We start from the raw sequence: 21,165 nt of genomic DNA, 5'->3' as shown, positions 1-21,165 counted from the left end.
CAAACAAGCATCCGTCCAGTGCAGGTACAACCAACTCCTCCACACAAGAAAAGACATATGGAGGACAGAAGTCAAATCACCGGTGTTTCCACAATGGATGCCCTGGACACCTTATATGCAAGTGCAGAGAAAGAAGAGGAATGTTTGACAACTATCATGCAGCCAGACATCAGTTCTATTCATGCTAGTCAACTGCAGATGATTATAATCAACCTGTGGGACAAAGCCAATTAACATATGCTGGATGAGGTAGCTCCCCAACATGCCAAAGCTGTTCCTTGTTGCTGTGCAGAGGTATCAGCCAATCACCTACCTGCTGAATTCAGGGAAACTATGTGAACCAAGCACCTATGCAGGTGAAGCTGCCACAGATGACAATTCTCCACAGAAAAACATTATCAAGATGTCAGGAAATCTCATTGACATCACCATCAACAGCCATCCTGTCCATGCACTATTCAACACAGGGGTTTCTTTTTCAGTAATGTTGAATGCTTGTTGTAGCCATCTAAAGAAGATTATCTTCTGGGATACAGAAGTGAATGTGCTGAAAGTTGCAAACGGGAAACACTTCCAGCTGCCAGGAACATGTATTGCAAAAATAACTATCAATGACAGAATACAGTCCTTCAAATTTGTCTTTTAACAAAATATAGTTATAATGTTATTCTCTGATGGGACTTCTTTCAGGCATCACAAGCAGTTAAAGACTGAGAAATCAGAGTTCCAAATTGGTGACGGAATTCCAACAAGCACACGTTGCAAAAGATTGTTCTAGGTGGTTGTTTGCACTGAAGACATGTTATCCCACCACCATCACCAAGACGAGTTCCAGTCATCAAATTAAGTGCTCAATCAAACTGTGAAGCTTTACCTATTGCGTAAGGCACAAAAGAGCACTGCAGATGGCCAAGGAGAACTTTGGGTTACTAACTGTCATGAGTCACCACAATCCATCCCTAAAGGTGTGTGAGTATGAAAAACCAGACCAGTCCAGGATGCACAGCTCAGTGTCATCAATGAAGAATCATGCTCTGCTGCCACTACAGACAATGGAGTGGAGGTAGCTGTTATTGAACTTCAAACAGGATCTAACCTGACCAAGGAACAATGCTGGTGAGTGTTATCTGTTATGCTCCAATTTTTGGATGCTTTCAAATCTGGAGTGGAGAAAAAACAGACTAAGTGGCCCATAGTGAAACACTGTACTAATACTGGAGATAATCCACCAATCATCCAGCAACATTTATGGTGTTGCCAGTTGAACAACACATAATGCAAGAAGAAGTGGAGAAGATGTGGCAGGATGACATCACTGAACCTTCAGAGGGTCCTTGAACCTTGCACAAAGAAATGCAGCACCTGGTGTTTCTGCATCAACTATGGATGACAGACCAAAATTACTACCAACTGCCACACACTTATGACATCCTGGACTGTGTGAAACTAGCAAAGTATTTTGTAACTACGGATCTGCAGCAGGAGTACTGGCAAATCATGGCTGACAAAGATGACTGGGAAAAGTCTGGCTCCATCACACCTAATGGCCTTTATGAGTTCAAAGTTATGCCATTTGGACTGTGTAATGCTCCTGTCATCTTCGAGCATTTGATGGTCAACTTGCTTCGACATCTTAAATGGATGAGGTGTCTTTACTATCTGCATGACATTGTCCTTTTTTCAAAGATATCTGAAGAACATCTAAGCCACCTGACAACCATATTAAAGTGTGTTCAGGCAGCAGGCCTCTGCCCGAATCCAAAAATGTGCCTCTTCACTGCCCAAGAAATAAAGATGTTGGGGCATCTAGTTAATGGCGAAGTGGACTAGCCCGATCCAGAGAAAATAAGTGCGGTCACAGATTTTTCATCTCCTCGGCACATTCATGACATGAGAAGTTTTCTTGGAATGTGCTTGTACAATCAGCAATACATAGAGAACTTCTGTACCAAGGCACATACCTTGCAAGAACTACTGCAAGGAGACAATAAATTTTCCTGGAATGAGGTGCAAGAAACATCTTTCCATGTCCTCAAGAAGGTATTGAGTTCTGTAATAAATTTCTGCTAATAATAATGAATACTGTGTTCAAGAATCACAAGAGGAGGAGGTATACTTGGAAAAGACCGGGTGATATGGGAAGATTTCAGTTAGATTACATCATGGTCAGACAGAAATTCCGAAATCAGTAGCTGGATTGTAAGGTGTATCCAGCAGCAGATATAGACTCGGATCACAATGTAGCAGTGATGAAGAGTATGCTGAAGTTCAAGGGATTAATCAGGAAGAATCAATAAGCAAGGAAGCAGGATACAGAAGTATTATTAAGGGATGACAAAGACATGCTTGAAGTTCTCTAAGGCTATAGATACAGCAATAAGGAATAGCTCAGTAGGCAGTACAGCTGAGGAGGAATGGACATCTCTAAAAAGGGCAATCACAGAAGTTAGAAAGAAAAACATATGCACAAAGGAGGTAATTGCAAAGAACCTATGGGTAACAGAAGAAATATTTCAGTTGATCGTTGAAAGAAGGAAGTACAAAAATGTTCAGGGAAATTCAGGAATACAGTTATACAAGTTGCTGAGGAATGAAATAAGTAGCAAGTGCATGGAAGCTAAGATGAAGTGGCTGCAAGAAAAATCTGAAGAAATTGAAAAGAAATGACTGTTGTAAGGACTGACTCAGCATACAGGAAAGTCAAAATAACCTTCGGTGATCTAAAAGGCAAGGGTGGTAACATTAAGAGTGCAATGGGAATTCCACTGTAAAATGCAGAGGGGGAAGCAGGTAGGTGAAAAGAGTACATTGAATGCCTGTACGAGGGAAGAAGATTTTTCTGGTGTGATACAAGAGACAGGAGTCGATTTAGAAGAGATAGGGGATCCTATATTAGAATCAGAATTTAAGCAAGCTTCAGAGGACTTAAGAGCCAATAATGCAGAAGAGATAGATAACATTCCATCACAATTTCTAAAATCATTGGGAGAAGTGGCAACAAAGTTACTATTCATGTTGGTGTGTAGAACATATGAGTCCAGCGACATACCATCTGACTTTTGGAAAAATATCATCCACACAATTCCGAAGACTGCAAGAGCTGACAAGTGCAAGAATTATTGCACAATCAGCTTAACAACTCATGCATCCAAGTTACTGACAAGAATAATATACAGAAGAATGGAACAGAAAATTGAGGACATGCTAGATGACGATCAGTTTGGCTTTAGAAAAGGTAAAGGCACGAGAGAGGCAATTCTGACACTGCAGTTGATAATGGAAGCAAGACTAAAGAAAAATCAAGACACATTCACATGATTTGTTGACCTGGAAGAAGCATTTGACAACGTAAAATGGTGCAAGATGTTCGAAATTCTGAGAAAAATAGGTGTAAGCTGTAGGGAGAGATGGGTAATATGATAATATACAATATGTAAAAGAGCCAAGAGGGAATAAAAAGAGTGGATGACCAAGAATGAATTGCTCAGATTAAAAAGGGTAGAAGACAGGGATGTAGTCTTTCCTCCCTACTGCTCAACCTGTACATCGAAAAAGCAATGTTGGAAATAAATGAAATGTTCAGGAGTGGAATTAAAATTCAAGGAAAAAGGATATCGATGATATGATTTGCTGATGACATTGCCATCCTGAGTGAAAGTGGAGAAGAATTACATGATATGCTGAATGGAGGTGAAGAATCTAATGAGCGCACAATATTGATTGAGAGTAAACGAGAGAAAGACAAAAGTAATGAGAAGTAGCAGAAATGGGAACAGTGAGAAACTTAACATCACAATTGATAGTCATGAGGTAGATGAAGTTAAGGAATTCTGCTACCTGGGCAGCAAAATAACCAATTACAGATGGAGCAAGGAGGACATCAAAAGCAGACTAACCCTGGCAAAAAGGGCATTCCTGGCCAAGAGAAGTCTACTAGTATCAAACATAGGCCTTAATTTGAGGAAGAAATTTCTGAGAATGTATGTATGGAGCACAGCATTATTTGGTAGTGAAACACGGACTGTGGGAAAACCGGAACAGAAGAGAATCGAAGCATTTGAGATGTGGTGCTAAGGTGAATGTTGAAAATTAGGTGGACCGATAAGGTAAGGAATGAGGAGATTCTACGCAGAATCGGAGAGGAAAGGAATATGTGGGAAACACTGAGAAGGAGAAGGGACAGGATGATAGGACATCTGTTAAGACATCACGGAATGACTTCCATGGTACTAGAGAGAGCTGTAGAAGGCAAAAACTGTAGAGGAAGACATAGTTTGGAATACATCCAGCAAATAATTGAGGATGAAGGTTGCAAGTGGTACTCTGAGGTGAAGAGGTTGGCACAGGAGAGAAATTCAGTTTGTGGCAGGCCACATCAGACCAGTCATAAGACTAATGACAGAAAAAAAGAGGCACTAACATCTTCTCCAGTCATAGAATTGTATGAGACGTGTGCAGTTCTTGTGCAAATTCAATAAGATTATGAAAAGGTGATCTCTTACACTTATGAAGTACTCTTAAAGTCCACAATTAAGTTAGTCTGCCACTGAGGAAGAGTGCCTTGCAATTGTTTTGACCATCAAAAAGTTCCAATCTTTTTTTAAAAAAAAATGGGGGGAGGAAGAACAGAGTTAAAAAACATCTGGCTGACAGCGAGGTCATTAAGCAGAGATGGAGCACAAACTCGGATTAGAAAAAGAATGGGGAAGGAAATCGGCCATGCCCTTCTGAAAGGAATTATCCCAGCATTTGAGTGGAGTAATCTACGGCAATAATCAATAACTTCAACTCAGATGGGAAGACAGGGATTGAAACCATCATCCTCCACAATGCAAACCCAGTGTTCTAACCACTGTACCATCTTGCTCAACATATTTATTTGGCAAATGATTGACTGTCATGATAGACCATCATTCTCTATGCTGGCTGACTAGCCTGAGGGTCTATGGGATCGACTGGTGAGATGGGAACTGAGACTTCAGGAGTACATCATCATAGTGGTACACAAAGGTGCATGCGAACACAAGGACACCAACTTCAAGGAATCACGGTCTAATACTATCCATCATGTGGACAGTGGGAGCAGTTGTGAAGGTAATTGTTATTGCTATTTAACACACTTTTGGATATTGTATGATAAATAAAGATAACAAAATCTCAGTCTTCACTGCATTAAATGACACTGCTGTTGAAGAGACGGAGGATCCAGCATTGCTGAAAACCACACAAGCCTGGAAAAATGAGGAACTGACAAAAGAAATATTCCAATTAATAAACAGAATATTGAATAAGAGGAACTATGACTCAATGGAGCCTGTCACCCCAGCTCACCTAAAGTCAGCTATTTTAAGTTATTTCCAAGATGCATTCAACATCTGGTCACTTAGGATACATGAGGACTTCAGGTAGAATCAAACAAGGGTATCACTGGTCAGGTCTCTAGTGATCCATTACACACCACATGAGCCATTACTTTCAGGTTTGGAGTTGACTGTAGTTGCAATGTGAAAATATTCAAGTTAACTGTCCCTCATTCATGCACTTACACACATTATTTTCAGATCTTACACCACCTCCATAATATGACTACACATTTCAAGAAAGCCAGATGTATGTCAGGAAGGTTAAGAACTCACTTTATTCAACATTCACTGCCTCTTCACACCCACAGGCCAAAGACTACACCCACAGAACAAAAGATTGTGGCCAAAAACTTTGTACCTGGTTCTAATACCTAAAGTTTTATGAAATGCATATCAATGTATGTTCTCTGCAAATTTGTTGATGTTATCAAAATTACGTCTTCAGCTTAAATGGGAGGTATCAAGAATTTTAGGTACTGAGCCCATCTCTTCCCATCTTTCTTCCTCATTCTCTCCTTCTCTCTGAATACATAATAAATGAAGTATCAAATCTCCACACAAGTACTTGCTCCTAGTGCAACTACATACATTCCTTACAACTGTAAAAAATTTAAAGAAAAAAGAGGAAGCTGTTAACAGTTTTTTGACTAAAAATATATTTTCTGTTCATTAGTTCAACATACTTGCCAAGCTTTCTGCAGGACCTTTCTCATGATTTGAAAGATCAGATGGTCGTAATAATGATTTAAATGCTGTTGCAACAGAGTGCAACATAAGTAGAGATGTGAGATCAGCTGCTTTTGACTGCCCATTCATTGACAACCTGCACAAATTAAATTTAGCCTTCGATATTAATTTCATACTTAATAACATAACACTTGATCATTTATGAAAAATACTGCTATGGTAATGCATTCATACGACTGACAACTACAGGCTATTTAAAATTTCTGTGTACTCTGCAGTTTAATTGTGAACCCTCACTTTAGGCTAATTTTATAAAATAGAATCATGTTAATAATCTCATACAAAATAGATTACATTACCTAGGTTAATAGGTATTTAAACAAGCCAATTACTTTGGTAAAAAGATGCAAAAAGGCTGCTCTGCGTCCTGCATTGCAGATTGTGAGGAAAGAAGAGGTCTACAACTTTCCATAGAGTTCATATTTATTTTGCACTAGAAAACTGACTGACTAATTACCTGGCAATTATTAACCATAAAGGATTATTACCCTTTGCTGGTACACATTCAGCATGTGAACTGATCATATGGATGTATGACATATAGCAAAAATAAGAGATGAACTGAATCTACTGTGAGGCCTGCTCTTCCAATATTTCATAGTGGACATATGCCTCACCAAATTCTTTAGGCTCGGCAGGCTATTGTTCAATGGATATGGTTGTAGGAGGCCACATTAATTATGAGCAAGTTCTTGGGCTGTCAGTATCTCAGTCTGGGTTAAAGCATATCCTTGAAATAATCTTGATCATTTTATGCTTTGTAGGTGATTTACATTAATCTTGATAGGAACCACCACTGCTTTATTTAGGTACATTTATTACACCAAAACTGGTTGTTTCACAATCTGGGTTTGGTCGAATGTGTGTTGATAGCATGCATCTTGTGTTTCCTTACCTTTACTTTACTCTCATGCCAATGATCATTATAAGGTCTGATAATACCCCTGCGATCAAACACACCAAACTATTTCATTCATTGTGGTGGCAGAAGTGCTCTCTCTCTCTCTCTCTCTCTCTCTCTCTCTCTCTCTCTCTCTCTCTCTCTCTCTCTTTCTTCCTCCCTCCCCCCCCCCACCCCTTCCCACCACTTACCAGCTATCTCATCTCTAGTTCAATCGCTCATGAGTGTATACCCTTATTGATCCAATGAAAGTGAAGCACAGATTTACATTTTTGAAGATCAATCATCTTCCATTTAAAATGTTCTATACCTTCAATTATACGAAAACAACACAACAAAATATAGAGAAGAAGAGTTTATAATAACCTGTACAAGGACGTCTTAATGTTCAGCTGTTTAATATAATAGAATTGCTGTATGGGTGCAGACTGGCGGTTAAAATTTTCTGAGAATCTTTCACACACAGCATCAATTATTTCTGGCCTTAATGATACCAGTACATCCCACCAGTCAAATCCTGTCATCATGCAGTACTCCAATAAAGTGCTGGCACATGAAACAGATATAGGACCACCTGGAAATTTATAAAATAAAGAAAAATTAATTTATTCAAATGAAATAATATTTAAAAATGTCTAGACAGCCACACAAAGAAACAAAAATACATCTTATTATCAAGTGGTGGCTGAAAGATATATGCAGAAAAGTACACATCTAAATACAGATATACAAATATATTCTGCAAACCACTGTGCAACACCTGTCAAAAAGCATACTCTATCATGAAAAGCCACTCCTAGTTGTATTCATTTTGCATATGGATATGGAGCAAGGGAAAACTGGCTAACTGTCTTCAAAGGTACTCCAATCCTTCTTATTTTATTCTTGTGATACCTACATAAGACACACAATGCGGGCAGCACACTTTGTGCACAATTTAACTTAAATATCAGTTCTCTGAATTTATCCATCATGGTTACATGAAAAAAATATCGCCTTATGCAAAGATGCCTATTCAAATTCCCTGAGCATCTCTTTTATACGAGGGTTGGAACTTTAATAATGACAGCTATTTATTTACAGCTCGTACAAAATAGATACATGTTTCAAAGTTTTACTGACCTTCAAAGTAGTCGACAGCATTTTGTGTAACCCATTGCCAGTGATGTGGAAGTCGTAGGATACTCTTAGCAGTGCCAGTTGTGTTGACAGTTCGAGAGGTGCGGTCTATTGCCCGATGAATTTGTAGCAGTTCTGAAGCGAATGCCATGAAGTGTTTCCTTCGGATTAGAAATCGAGCTGAACTCATGAGGGCTTAAATCAGGGGAGTGCTGTAGGTGGTACAGCACTTAGCAGCCTCATCAGTCAAACAAATCAGTAACAGTTTGCACTGTACGTGCTTGAGCACCGTCCTGCAAAATGACGGTCAGGTCCTGCAGTAAGTGTCATCACTTCTGTCTCTAAGCCGGTCGTAGGTTGTGTTCCAAGAATGAACAGCATAAGACAGAAGTGATGACACTTTCTGCAGGACCTGACCACCATTTTGCAGGACAATGCTCAAGTACGTACAGTGCAAGCTGTTACTGATTTATTTGACTGATGGGGCTGCTAAGTGCTATACTACCTATAGCACTTCCCTGATTTAAGTCCTCGTGAGTTCAAGTTGATTTCTAAACTGAAGGAAACACTTCACGGCATTCGCTTCAGAACTGCTACAAATTCGTCGGGCAATAGACCGTACCGCTCAAACTGTCGACACAACTGGCACTGCTAAGAGTATCCTACGACTTCCACATCGCTTTGGAGGTCAGTAAAACTTTGAAACACTTATCTATTTTGTACAAGCTGTAAATAAATAGTTGCCACTATTGAAGTTCCAACCTTCGTATTTTTGTATAAGCTATATTTACAGTACTGCCCTGAAGCCAGAAATTAGCTCTCCATCTCTTACATTCTAATTCAACACCCTACCAACTGCAATTCTGTTTTGTCACACTGAGTAAACATACTTGTTGGACGTCTGATTACAGTCTTCTCAAAATGCTTGCCTTTGATGTCCATTTGATTCAGAGATGTTTTTGTAGTGTCAGTATGCAATGAATCACACTATGAAATCATAGTGCGCAAATTTTTCTTCATTCATATAAAATATTACATGAAAGAGACAGTTTTTTTAAAGTTTCTGTCTAACAGTATTGTTGACCCCCCCCCCCCCCCCTCCTGAGGATATAAGAGGAACATCAACAAAAGCAAAATACGGATAATGGAATGCAGCTGAATTAAATGATGCCGAGGGAATTAAATTAAGAAATGAGACACTTAAAGCAGTAGATGAGTTTTGCTATTTGGGCATAAAAATAACTGATTACGACCAAAGTAGAGAGGATATAAGATGTATGGTGGCAATGACAAGAAAAGCGTTTCGGAAGAAGAGAAACATTGAGTATAGATTTAAGTGTCAGGAAGTCTTTATCTGGAAGTATTTGAGTGGAGTGCAGCCATGTATGCAAGTGAAACATGGACAATAAACAGTTTAGACAAGAAAACAACAGAAGCTTTTGATATGTGGTACTACAGAAGAACGCTGAAGATTAGATGGGTAGATTAACTAATGACAAGTTACTGAATACAGGAGAGATAAGAAATTTGTGGTACAGCTTGACCAAAAGAAGGGCTCAGTCAATAGGACACGTTCTGAGACATCAAGAGATCACCAGTTTAGTACTGGAGGGAACTGTTGCAGGTAAAAATTATAAAGGGAGACCAAGAGATGAATACAGTGAACAGATTCAGAAATATGTAGGTTGCAGGAATTATTCAGAGATGAAGAGGCTGGCACAGGATAGAGTGCATGGAGAGCTGCATCAGACCAGTCTTCAAACTGAAGACCACAACAACAACAACAACAACAACAACAGAACTGTTAGAATTACAATTAAGAATGGGTGGGGAGAGGTGTGACAGAGGCAGAGGAGGGTGAGGTAGGGGGGAAGGAGGGGGGAGGGAGGGGGAGGGAGGGGTGAGGGAGGGAGGGGTGAGGGTGGGAGGGGGAGGGAGGGGTGAGGGAGGGAGGGGGAGGGAGGGGGAGGGAGGGGGAGGGAGGGGGAGGGAGGTAGGGGGAGGTAGGGGTGAGGGAGGGAGGGGGCAGGGAGAGGGAGAGGGAGAGGGAGAGGGAGAGGGAGAGGGAGAGGGAGAGGGAGAGGGAGAGGGAGAGGGAGAGGGAGAGGGAGAGGGAGAGAGTGAGGGAGGGAGGGAAGGACAGTCACACTCACATTATTCTCGGAAGTGAGAGCTGGCTGAAACCTGAAGCAGAAAAATTCAAAATATTTAGCACAGCACGAAATGCGTATTAAAAAAACAGATTAAATGTCATAGTAGGGAGTAGTTTTGGTAACTCTGTGTTACATTTCGATGCAAGTTGGTTTAAACTGCTGTTAGGTGTGATATCTGGTAAACGTTTGTTTGCACTCACCTTACCTTTTAAAATTATCTTGCATCCTACATTTCTGAACTTGCCGTAGTAGTGAACTTAATACATTAGTAGAGGTTGCATTCTTTTTATAGTGAAACAAATGTAACACATTTCATAATATTCCTTTAGCATTTCATATTTAAGCTTTTTTCTCAGTTTTTATAGATAATATCTGACCATGAGTGGACTCTGTGGCGGCTGTTGTAAGAAAGTGGGTAGTAAGATGCATTGTGGGAGTAGTAGTAAATGGTTCAACAGGGGGAATGTAGTGCCAGTGGAGACTATTAGGAGATGGGGGCTAATCTAGGCATGGTTTGCACCTCAACAGCTTTGGGAAAGAAATGTTGGTTGAGTTAATTAGTGTGAGTATAGTGGGTGGGTGCGGGGATACACAGGGCCAAATATCTGTCGTCACAGGTAGGAGAAATAGGCCATTTTAGGATAAATCACGACAACTGGCTCCTCTCTCTTAAAATTATCTCAACAAGATTAGAAACTTCTACACCATCTATGCAGGAAATAAAATGTACCAAACTGGAGTGTGCAAGCACCATGAAAATTTGCTCAGAATTATCTATTATTCATCAAAATTCACAGTCCATTAAAAATAAAGTACACCAACTTAAGGCTGGATTACAGCCTTTGAGCAGCACAGTAGTATAAATTACAGAGCACTGGTTGGGATATGATGAATTGCAGCATAGAATGCTATCATTCTATGAATGTGCAAGTTATTAATTTCTTAAAGGGTAGGGGACCATGTATCTACATCAGGGGTGGAATGTAACAATATTATGAAAAGGATAGTTGCTACTCACCATACAGTGGAGAGGCTGAGTGGCAGATAGGCACAACAAAAATACTGTCAGAAAGTGAGCTTTTGGTCAACAAGGCATTCATCAAACATTGACACACATGCACACACAGATGCAAATGCAACTCACACACACATGACCACAGTCTCTGGCAGCTGAAGCCAGACTGTGAGCAACAGTGCACGATGGGAGAGGCAACCGGGTGGCAGGGGTAAGGAGGAGGCTGGGGTGGGGAAGCAAGAGAATAGCAGGATACGGGTGGAGGACGGTAAAGTGCTGCTTATGGGCACGTAGAGGGACGCAGTGGAGAGAGGATAGGACAGCTAGGTGCAGGAGGAGGAGATTAGTGTTTAACGTCCCGTCGACAACGAGGTCATTAGAGACGGAGCGCAAGCTCGGGTGAGGGAAGGATGGGGAAGGAAATCGACCGTGCCCTTTCAAAGGAACCATCCCGGCATTTGCCTGAAGCGATTTAGGGAAATCACGGAAAACCTAAATCAGGATGGCCGGAGACGGGATTGAACCGTCGTCCTCCCGAATGCGAGTTCAGTGTGCTAACCACTGCGCCACCTCGCTCGGTAGCTAGGTGCAGTCAGGAGGTTAGATGGAGGGGGGAGTGGGGACAGGTAGTAGAAAAGGAGAGAAGAAAATAGACTAAGAGTGCGTTGGTGGAATAGAGGGCTGTGTAGTGCTGGAATGGGAACAGGGAAGAGATAGAGGGCTAAGGACAATGACAAGAGGGTTACAGGAATGTGAGATGTACGAGGTGTGACAAAAAAGTAGACTGATTTTCTTTGCAAGATGTGGCAACCCTGCAGGCTTGCGTATGCACAATATGTTTGACATTGGTCTATAAGCTGCTTCTAGTCCAAGCAGCACATCGATGCAGCTGCTCAGTCATGTGTTGTGCTGTAATAAGTTAACACGTGTTTGTGTCTCTCGTCACAGAAATGGAACCGCATAATATTGCGCAACGGTATGCCATTTCTTTTCGCGTTAAATTGGGTGAAAACGCAACGACAACTTACGGTAAGCTTCAGAAGGCTTTTAGAGAGGAGGTTATGTCAAACGCTCAAGTTTTTTGTTGGCATAAAATGTTTAGTGAAGGCAGAACAGATGTTGAAGATGAAGACCACAGTGGACGACCATCAACCTTCTTTGATTCCAAGGGAATTTTGCATAAAGAGTGGGTACCTCCTGGACAAACAGACTTTGTAAAAGAGTTCTTCGTGTCGGTGGCAACATTGCTGATAATTGGATTCTGCATCACGATAATGTGCCATCCCATACTGCTCTGTCAGTACAGCAATTTTTAACCTCAAAACAAATTTCAGTACTACCAAAGCCACCTTATTCACCAGATATTGCTCCGTGCGACTTTTTTATATTTCCAAGAGTCAAAACGGCAATCAAGGGGCACCATTTTCAAACAACACAAGATGTCCAAAAAGTTGTGAGGAGGGTCTTGGAGGACATTACAGAAGATGAGTTCCAAAAATGTTACCATCAATGGCAGAAGTGCTGGAAAAAGTGTGCAAGTAGGAAGGAACTACTTTGAAGGAGACAACACTAAACTTGACTAAAACGGTAAGCAACTTTTTTTTTCACATCAGTCTCATTACTTTATTGTCGCACCTCGTATTGCAAGGACTGTTCCTACCTGCGCAGTTCATAAAAGCTGGTGTTGGTGGGAACGATCCAGATGGAACAGTGGTTGAAATGAAGAATGTTGTGTTGGATGACGGGCTCAGCAGTTTGTTCATGGCCATTCATATGGACAGACAGCTTGCTGGTTGTCATGCTCACGTAGAAAGCAGCACAGTGGTTGCAGCTTAGCTTATAGATCACATGACTGGTTCACACGTAGCCCTGCCTTTGATGGACTAGGTGGTCGTGGGAGTATGTAAGGGACAGGTCTTGCATCTAGGTCTCTTACAGGGATATGAGCTGTGAGGCAAGCAGTTGGGAGCAGGGGTTGTGTAGAGATGGGCGGGGATACTTTGTAGGTTTGGTGGGCAGCAGAATACCACTGTGGGAGGGGTGGGAAGGATAGTGGGTACATTTCTCATTTCAAGGCACAACGTGTGGTAACAGAAACCCTGGCGAGAATGTAATTCAGTTGCTTCAGCCCTGGGTGGTACTGAGTCACAAGGGGAGTGCTCCTCTGTGCCCAGACAATGGGACTTTGGGAAGATAAGGTACAGGTAATTATGGTCTGTGAAGGCCTCAGTGAGACACCTGATATATTTCAAGAGGGAAGCTGTCACAGTGGAGGCATAGCCGGTGGTTGGTAAATTTGATATGGTCAGAGGTACTAATGTAGCCATCTTTGAGGTGGAAATCAACATTGATGAAGTTGGCTTGTTGGGTTGAGTAGGACCAGGTGCAGCAAATGGGGGAGAAAGTGTTGAGGTTGTCGAGGAATGTGGATAGGTTTCCTTACTCTTGTTACAGATTATGGAGATGTCATCAATGAATCTGAACCAGATGAGAGGTTTGGGATTTGGGTGTTTAGGAGGGATTCCTCTAGTTGGCCCATGAATAGGTTGGTACGGGATGGTGCCTTGTAGGTATCCACAGCCGTATCCTTGATTTGTTTTTAGGTAATGCCTTCAAAGGAGAAGTAATTATGAGTGAGCATATAGTTGGTCATGGTGACTAGGAAGGAGGCTGCTGGTTTGGAATCTGTTGAGTGTTGGGAAAGGTAGCATTCAATTACAGCAAGGCTGTGGGCATTAGGGATGTTAGTGTACAGGGAGGTGGCATCAATAGTGATGAGCAGGCCACCATGTGGTCAAGAAACAGGAACTGTGGAGAGTCAGTGGAGGAAATGGTTGGTATCTTTTATATACGAAAGTAGGTTGTGGGTAACAGGCTGAAGGTATTGGTCTACGAGAGCAGAGATTCTCTCAATGGGGGCACAGTACCTGGCCAAAATGGGGTGTCTTGTGTGGTTGGGTTTATGGACTTTAGGAAGCATGTAGAAGGTAGGAGTGCAGGGAGTGATAGGGGTGAGGAGAGAGATGGACTCCAGGGAAAGGCTCTGGGATGAGCCTATGGATTTGAGGAGGGACTCGAGATCCTTCCGGATTTCTGGAATGGGGTCACTGAGGCAGTGTTTGTAGGTGGATGAATCTGACAGCTGGAGGAGTCCTTCTGCCAGGTAATCCTTGTGATTCAAAACAACAGTGGTGGAGCATTTGTCAGCAGGTAGGCTAGGTTCAGTTTTTAGGTGGTGAATTGAGGTTCTTTCTGTGGACATATGGTCAGTTTGCATGCTGAGGGATTTGGGGAATGGTGGTGAAGCAAGGTTTGAGGTTAAGAAATTCTGGAAAGTTAACAGAGGTGATTTGGGGGCAGTGGGGGTGGATCACGATTGGATGGAGGAGTGAACTGAGTCAGGCAGGGTTCAACATTGGTCTTTGGATGAGTCTGGTTGATAGGGTTGGTGGCAAAAAAGTGTTTCCACTGTAGGGACTGGGGGAAGGAGAGAAGGTCTTTATCACATCCTGCACAACTGAATATGGGAGTGGGGCAAAAGGTGGGGCCTATGGAAAGGACAGATACTTCTGCAGGGCTAAGGCTTTTGGAGGACAGCGTCATGGCTATGTTTCAGGTCTATTTAGGTTCTGGATTCTGTGTGATGATGGGAGGGAGTTCAGGGAACAGGAGTGGCACACATTTTAAAACTAGATAAGATCTGACCACAATTAATGTAGATGGACATTTTGTATTGTCAGCCACTTAAATAACAAAGCTAGATGCTTATAATAAGCTAATCATTCTGTGCGTTTACTGCTAACCTAGTAGTAATGTGGGCACTTTCTTCAAGAAATTAACGGAAGTCCTGGAATGGGTCTCAGGCCTCTCTGGGGGACACCACCTTGACAAAGTATGTCCATGTGGATGGAGAGGCTTGCGTATCCACGTGAAGCTGAGGGCTATACCGAAGGTAGAGGACCTACTGCCGGAAAGGCTTCAGCTGATGGATCAGACCAAGAGTGTCCCACAAAGTCCCATCTTCCCTATCCACTCCTAGTCGTTACCCAATTCTCTTTCCCAACCCAAGGCGTGATGCGATCTGTGCCGAGAGGTGCGTGGCACATGGGAAGATGTGTTGTAAACGGAACCTCAGGGATACTGTGTGACTTCCCTGAGTAAGTAGCCTTACACTGCATGGGGTATTCGTGGTGTAGACCGTGTAGATCAGGCTGTTCCAACAGAGCTCCAGGGAGCCGGAGCGCTCCGGAGTGCACACTGCGGCAGCTCGGAGCCCGCGTGGAGGGGGAAAGCGAACTCATTGCCCCCTGGCCGCATGCAGCCGCAACTGACGCAATAATCCGTGTTCAATGACAACTATGACTAGCCGCGGGAGCCCTGTACCTCTATTGGAGGATACCTTTCTTTTCATTGAGAGGGATGGTCGTCCGCTGTGTCTTGTATGTCATAAAGTGTTTAATTCTGCGAAGAGGTACAACGATATTATACACGTCTTCACGCAGCGCACTACGATCATTATAAAAGGCGTTGCACGGAGAGAACTGGTAGCCAGGCTTAAGAACGACATACCAGGAGACACAAGTTTAAAAACTGTTTCGTAATACAGAGCGTATCAAAACATGCAACATAGTTCGTGTTCTGTAATGTGTTTATAATTTTCAGGTGAATGAGAGCGGAGAAAACGCTACTGAGTCTGCAATTCGAGCAAGCTACAGGGTCGCTCACATCATTGCGACGAGTGGCAAGCAGTTTTCAGTATGATCACTCGTAAAAACGTGCATGGTAGCAGTTGCAGAATGTTTGTTTCCAAGGGAGGTGCAGGCAACTGAAGGGGTTTGCCTGTCGAAGCAAACAATGTCTTGTCGAATCCTGGACATGGCAGCGGATTTAGAGACACAGCTCAGGAAAAAGGCTGAGAGCTTTGTTGCATTTTCGCTAGCGCTTGACGAAAGCACCGACATATCGGACTGTGCTCAGCTTGCAGTCTTTGTGCCTGATGTCGACATGGAGCTGCAAGTAACTGAGGAACTCTTGGATGTGGTACCACTCGATTACACCGCAACAGGACGTGACATTTTTGAAGCTGTTTGTGCATCAGTGGACAATATGAATTTGCCGTGGGAGAAGCTCCATTCTGTTGCGACAGACGGTGCACCACAAATGATCGAGCGTCACCAAGGTTTTACTTCTCGTTTGTAAAATAAACTCAGGGACGAATTCGGGAAAGACATTGTGACTCTTCATTGTTTTATTCACCAAGAGGCACTGTGTGCTGAAACACTAGAGCTTGTCATCGTCACTTCAATTGGAGATTATTGATTTGCAAACTTCAACTTTGTTGAAAGAGAGGTACAACAACACGTTGGATTTGTCACGATGGTATCGTTCATTACAGCAAAAAATATTTCCCAAGATACACAACAATGCCGCTCAGTTCATGTGCATGTTTGGATCTACATATTGTTGTGAGCAGTTTTTCTCAGCGATCAAAAGAGTAAAAAGTGAGGAACGATCGTTTCTTCAGGATGCAACAATGAAGGCCATCCTCCGCTTTAACGCTGCGAACACTTTGACGCCTGATATTTCCGATCTTGTAATGAAAAGAAAATGTCAAGCTACAGAGGCCCAATAAATTTAGTATGCAATTTATGGTAAAACAGTTATTTCTTATTTATTTCCTGAACATCGTATTTCCTGGTATGAGGTTGCCGATCTTGTAAGACGCAGCTGGCACATCAAAACGCTTGCCTTGCCGCCTGCCTCAGCCAGCCGTGCCACGTGCCGGCGTGCTGGCCCACTTGACTGGCCACAGCGAGCGACGCGGCTCCCTGGAGCAGGGAGCGCTCCGCGGCTCACAACGGAGCCGACAAGCTGGAACAGCCTGGTGTAGATCCTCAAATCTCATGGGACCAATATGGACACGACTAAAGAAAATAAATTAAAACAAACTGAGACCTCAGACACCCAAACATTGGGGTCAGGGCTGATGGAAGGCATTCCCACAACTGAATTGGGGTCTAGACCTGAGCCAAAATTGGGAACTGTAATTGAGAAGTTGGACCAGATCAAGATTAAAGCCATGTTTGGGGCCCAGAGGAGGAAACTACTTAGGGAACAGAGAAAAAAAAGAAGGAAAAGAATGGCTTCCTAAAGACAATTGGAGGGACTTGAATCTAAGACCCTCAAGAAAAAAACTGTCTCAGGTTGAAGGGGATACACAGACCCCCACAACGTCGAAGATAGGCAGCAAGAGGATAAGGAAGGAATCTAAGACTCCCTCCCCCTGGATAAGCGAGCCCAGAAAAAACCAAGGCAAGAAATATGGAAACAGACCTATAGTACTGCAGTCTTGGTTTTTAAGATGGCAGTTATCCAGGAAGGCTATCCACTGGTGGCCATCACCTTGCAGCAGGAGGCACTTGTACAGATGGCCGTCTTTGAAAACATTGAGGGGAACGCTGGTATAGGACCCAACTTCATGAGGGTCTATCTAGATAATGGTGCCCTCATTTTTCTCTGCGAGGGGGTGCACATGGTGGAATGGCTTAAGGACAAGGTGTCCATGATATCCCCGTGGGAAGATGCGAAGCTGCTGGTCAAGACAGCAGCAGAGCTTCTTAAGACCACAAAGGTATCGATATGGGTACCAAAGATCCTTAAGGATGTCTCTCCTAAGACTCTGTTTGAGAAAATTGGGGCCCAGAACCCAAAAGTTTCAACAGAAGACTGGAGAGTGATCAACCAGAAGGTTTTACCAGAAGGACAAACCCCAGTGGTGGCAGTAGGAGAGAAGTCCCTGAAGGGGATGCGAGAGCAAGACCTGAAATGTTTTCTACGGTTCTCGCAGGTCACTGTCAGGGTTATCAAAGACCTCAAAGGCAACAATAGCAGCAGGACAGAGACTGGAGGTGCTGCAGATTAATCTGCAGCACAGTAAAGGGGCCTCTGCTGCCCTGAGCCACTGCCTGGGGAGGCAGGAAGTGGACATGGCCCTGATACAAGGACTCTATTTATATAAAGGGGACATATCAGGCCTCAGTGGCACTGGAGGTAAGCAGATTTATGCTAGAAATCTAAGAAACTCTAGAACATGCAGCTATGTAAGAAATGGAATTTCTTTCATGCCAATGATGGATTTCTGCTCCAGGGACCTAGTGACAATTAGAATGCAGCAATGTGAGGAAGGTATCATGAGGAAAATTGTATTGGCCTCAGCATACCTTCCTTATGAAGACAGCTCTCCTCCTCCTTTGGAGGTGAGGAGACTGGTAGAGGCTTGCCATCGGCAAGGTGACCAACTGTTGGTGGGATGTGCCGCCAATGCCCACAACCTAGTATGGGGCAGCAAAGACACCAACAGTAGAGGTGAGTACCTTCTTGAATTTGCTTTAGCTAACAATTTTGACAATGTTGACTGGAATACTCTCTTTTGAATTCTAAAAGCGGCAGGGGTCAAATACAGGGAGCAAAAAGCTATTTACAATTTGTACGGAAACCAGATGGCAGTTATAAGAGTCAAGGGGCATGGAAGGGAAGCAGTGGTTGGGAAGGGAGTGAGACAGGGTTGTAGCCTTTCCACGATGTTATTCAATCTGTATATTGAGCAAGCAGTAAAGGAAACGAAAGAAAAATTAAGAGTAGGTATTAAAATCCATGGAGAAGAAATAGACACTTTGAGGATCGCCGATGACATTGTAATTCTGTCAGAGACAGCAAAGGACTTGGAAGAGCAGTTGAATGGAATGGATAGTGTCTTGAAACGAGGATATAAGATGAACATCAACAAAAGCAAAACGAGGATAATGGAATGTAGTCGAATTAATTCGGGTGATGCTGAGGGAATTAGATTAGGAAATGAGACACTTAAAGTAGTAAAGGAGTTTTGCTATTTGCGGAGCAAAATAACTGATGGTCAAAGTAGGGAGGATATAAAATGTAGACTGGCCATGGCAAGGAAAGCATTTCTGAAGAACAGAAATTTGTTAACATCGAGTATAAATTTAAGTGTCAGGAAATCTTTTCTGAAAGTATTTGTATGGAGTGTAGCCATGTATGGAAGTGAAACATGGACGATAAATAGTTTGGACAAGAAGAGAATAGAAGCTTTCGAAATGTGGTGCTACAGAAGAATGCTGAAGATTAGATTGGTAGATCACATAACTAATGAGGAGGTATTGAATAGAATTGGGGAGAAGAGGAGTTTGCGGCGCAACTTGAAAAGAAGAAGGAATCGGTTAGTAGGACATGTTCTGAGGCATGAAGGGATCACAAATTTAGTATTGTAGGGCACCGTGGAGGGCAAAAATCATAGAGGGAGACCAAGAGATGAATACACTAAGTAGATTCAGAAGGATGTAGGTTGCAGTAGGTACTGGGAGATGAAGAAGCTTGCACAGGATAGAGTAGCATGGAGAGCCACATCAAACCAGTCTCAGGACTGAAGACCACAACAACAACAACAACAACAACTTGGCGGTCCTGAATAGGGGCGATGAACCTACATTCAGGAATAGCAGAAGTGAAGAAGTAATTGACATAACCTTTGGTTCCATGATGATGGGCAGCTATGTCAAACAATGGCATGTGGTGTTAGAGCCATCCTCATCGGACCACATGTACATTAAATTCAAGGTTAAAATGGGAATCAGACAGACCATGACCTATAGGAATCGCAGGAAAACAGACTGGGAGACATATAGGAGGGACCTTGACTTAGGCTTATCGGAAATTAAAACCTCGATAAGGAATCCAGTAGAGTTTGAGGAAGTAGCAGAGGCTGTTACCTCTGCCATAGTGACCTCATATCATGACAACTGCAAAATTACCAAGAAATGCACAAATAGGAGTGTGCCTTGGTGGAATAACAACGTGGAAATGCAAAGAAAACAGGTACTTGACTGTTTAACCTTGCGAGACATAAAGGACAATGTGCAAAATATTGTGAGGCCCTTGTCAACTACAACCTTGCAATCAGACAAGCAAACAACGCATTCTGTGAGGAAGTGGAGAGCACAGCTGCTCAAGCCAGACTTCACATAATCCTCACCAGAGTACCAACCAATCCAGCAGGTATGTTGAGGAAGGAGGATGGGGAATATATAAAGACAGCACATGAGGCGCTGGAACTTCTCCTCAAAACTCACTTTCCTCAGTAAGCTCTGCCAGACAACACAGACCAGAATACGATTCCGGAGAGACAATGGTTCTCAGGCACTCAAAGAGAGGACTGGGAATCAGCCAAAGAGTGTGTGGACTCCAATAAAATCCAATGGGCGGTGGGAACATGCCAACCGTTCAAGTCACCTGGCCCAGATGGAATCTTTCCAGCTCTCCTGCAACAGGCAGGAGGGAATCTCAATAAAGTCCTATGCAGGTTGTTCAGGGTTTGCCTAGCAGTAGGAATCATTCCCAATGCTTGGAGGGCAGTGAAGGTTGTCTTCATTCCAAAGCCAGGGAGAATTGATCATACCAAGGCTAAGGATATGAGGCCAATCAGTCTGTCCTCCTTCATTCTCAAAACATTGGAAAAACTGGTTAATGTATCCATTGGGGAGAGGAGGCTAATTAGGGCCTCTCTACATTCAAACCAACATGCATATCAACCAGGTAAATCATCCATCAACTCTTTGGGAGGGTGGAGAAAGCACTTCACTTCCAAAAAAAGCTCTCTGCATCTTCCTGGATATCGAGGAGGCCCTCAGTAACGCGACCTATGATTCCATGGTAAGGGCAGTAGAGGTACATGACCTAGGGGCCATTATATATAGGTGGACCAGGGCCATGCCTAGTGGAAGGAAGGTAGAGGCTATCATGATGAATGACAAGATGGTAATTAACACCACTAGAGGTTTCCCACAAGGAGTAGTT

General features: G+C 42.9%; 1 protein-coding gene across 1 annotated transcript in view; it reads right to left on the bottom strand.

The window, feature by feature from the left end:
- Positions 1 to 21,165, bottom strand: part of LOC126248134 (mediator of RNA polymerase II transcription subunit 16) — a 343,327-nt gene that overhangs the window by 76,224 nt on the left and 245,938 nt on the right. Inside the window, exons 10-11 of the mRNA XM_049948825.1 lie at positions 7,378 to 7,585; positions 6,047 to 6,186 (exon numbers count right to left, since the gene is read on the bottom strand). Coding sequence (XP_049804782.1) covers positions 6,047 to 6,186; positions 7,378 to 7,585 — 348 coding nt within the window. The remainder of the gene's footprint in view (positions 1 to 6,046; positions 6,187 to 7,377; positions 7,586 to 21,165) is intronic.

This window comes from Schistocerca nitens, chromosome 3 (assembly GCF_023898315.1).
Source record: "Schistocerca nitens isolate TAMUIC-IGC-003100 chromosome 3, iqSchNite1.1, whole genome shotgun sequence".
NCBI classification, from domain to species: domain Eukaryota; kingdom Metazoa; phylum Arthropoda; class Insecta; order Orthoptera; family Acrididae; genus Schistocerca; species Schistocerca nitens.
The sequence above is the reverse complement of the archived record's forward strand: the minus strand, read 5'-3'. Positions and strand labels throughout refer to the sequence as shown.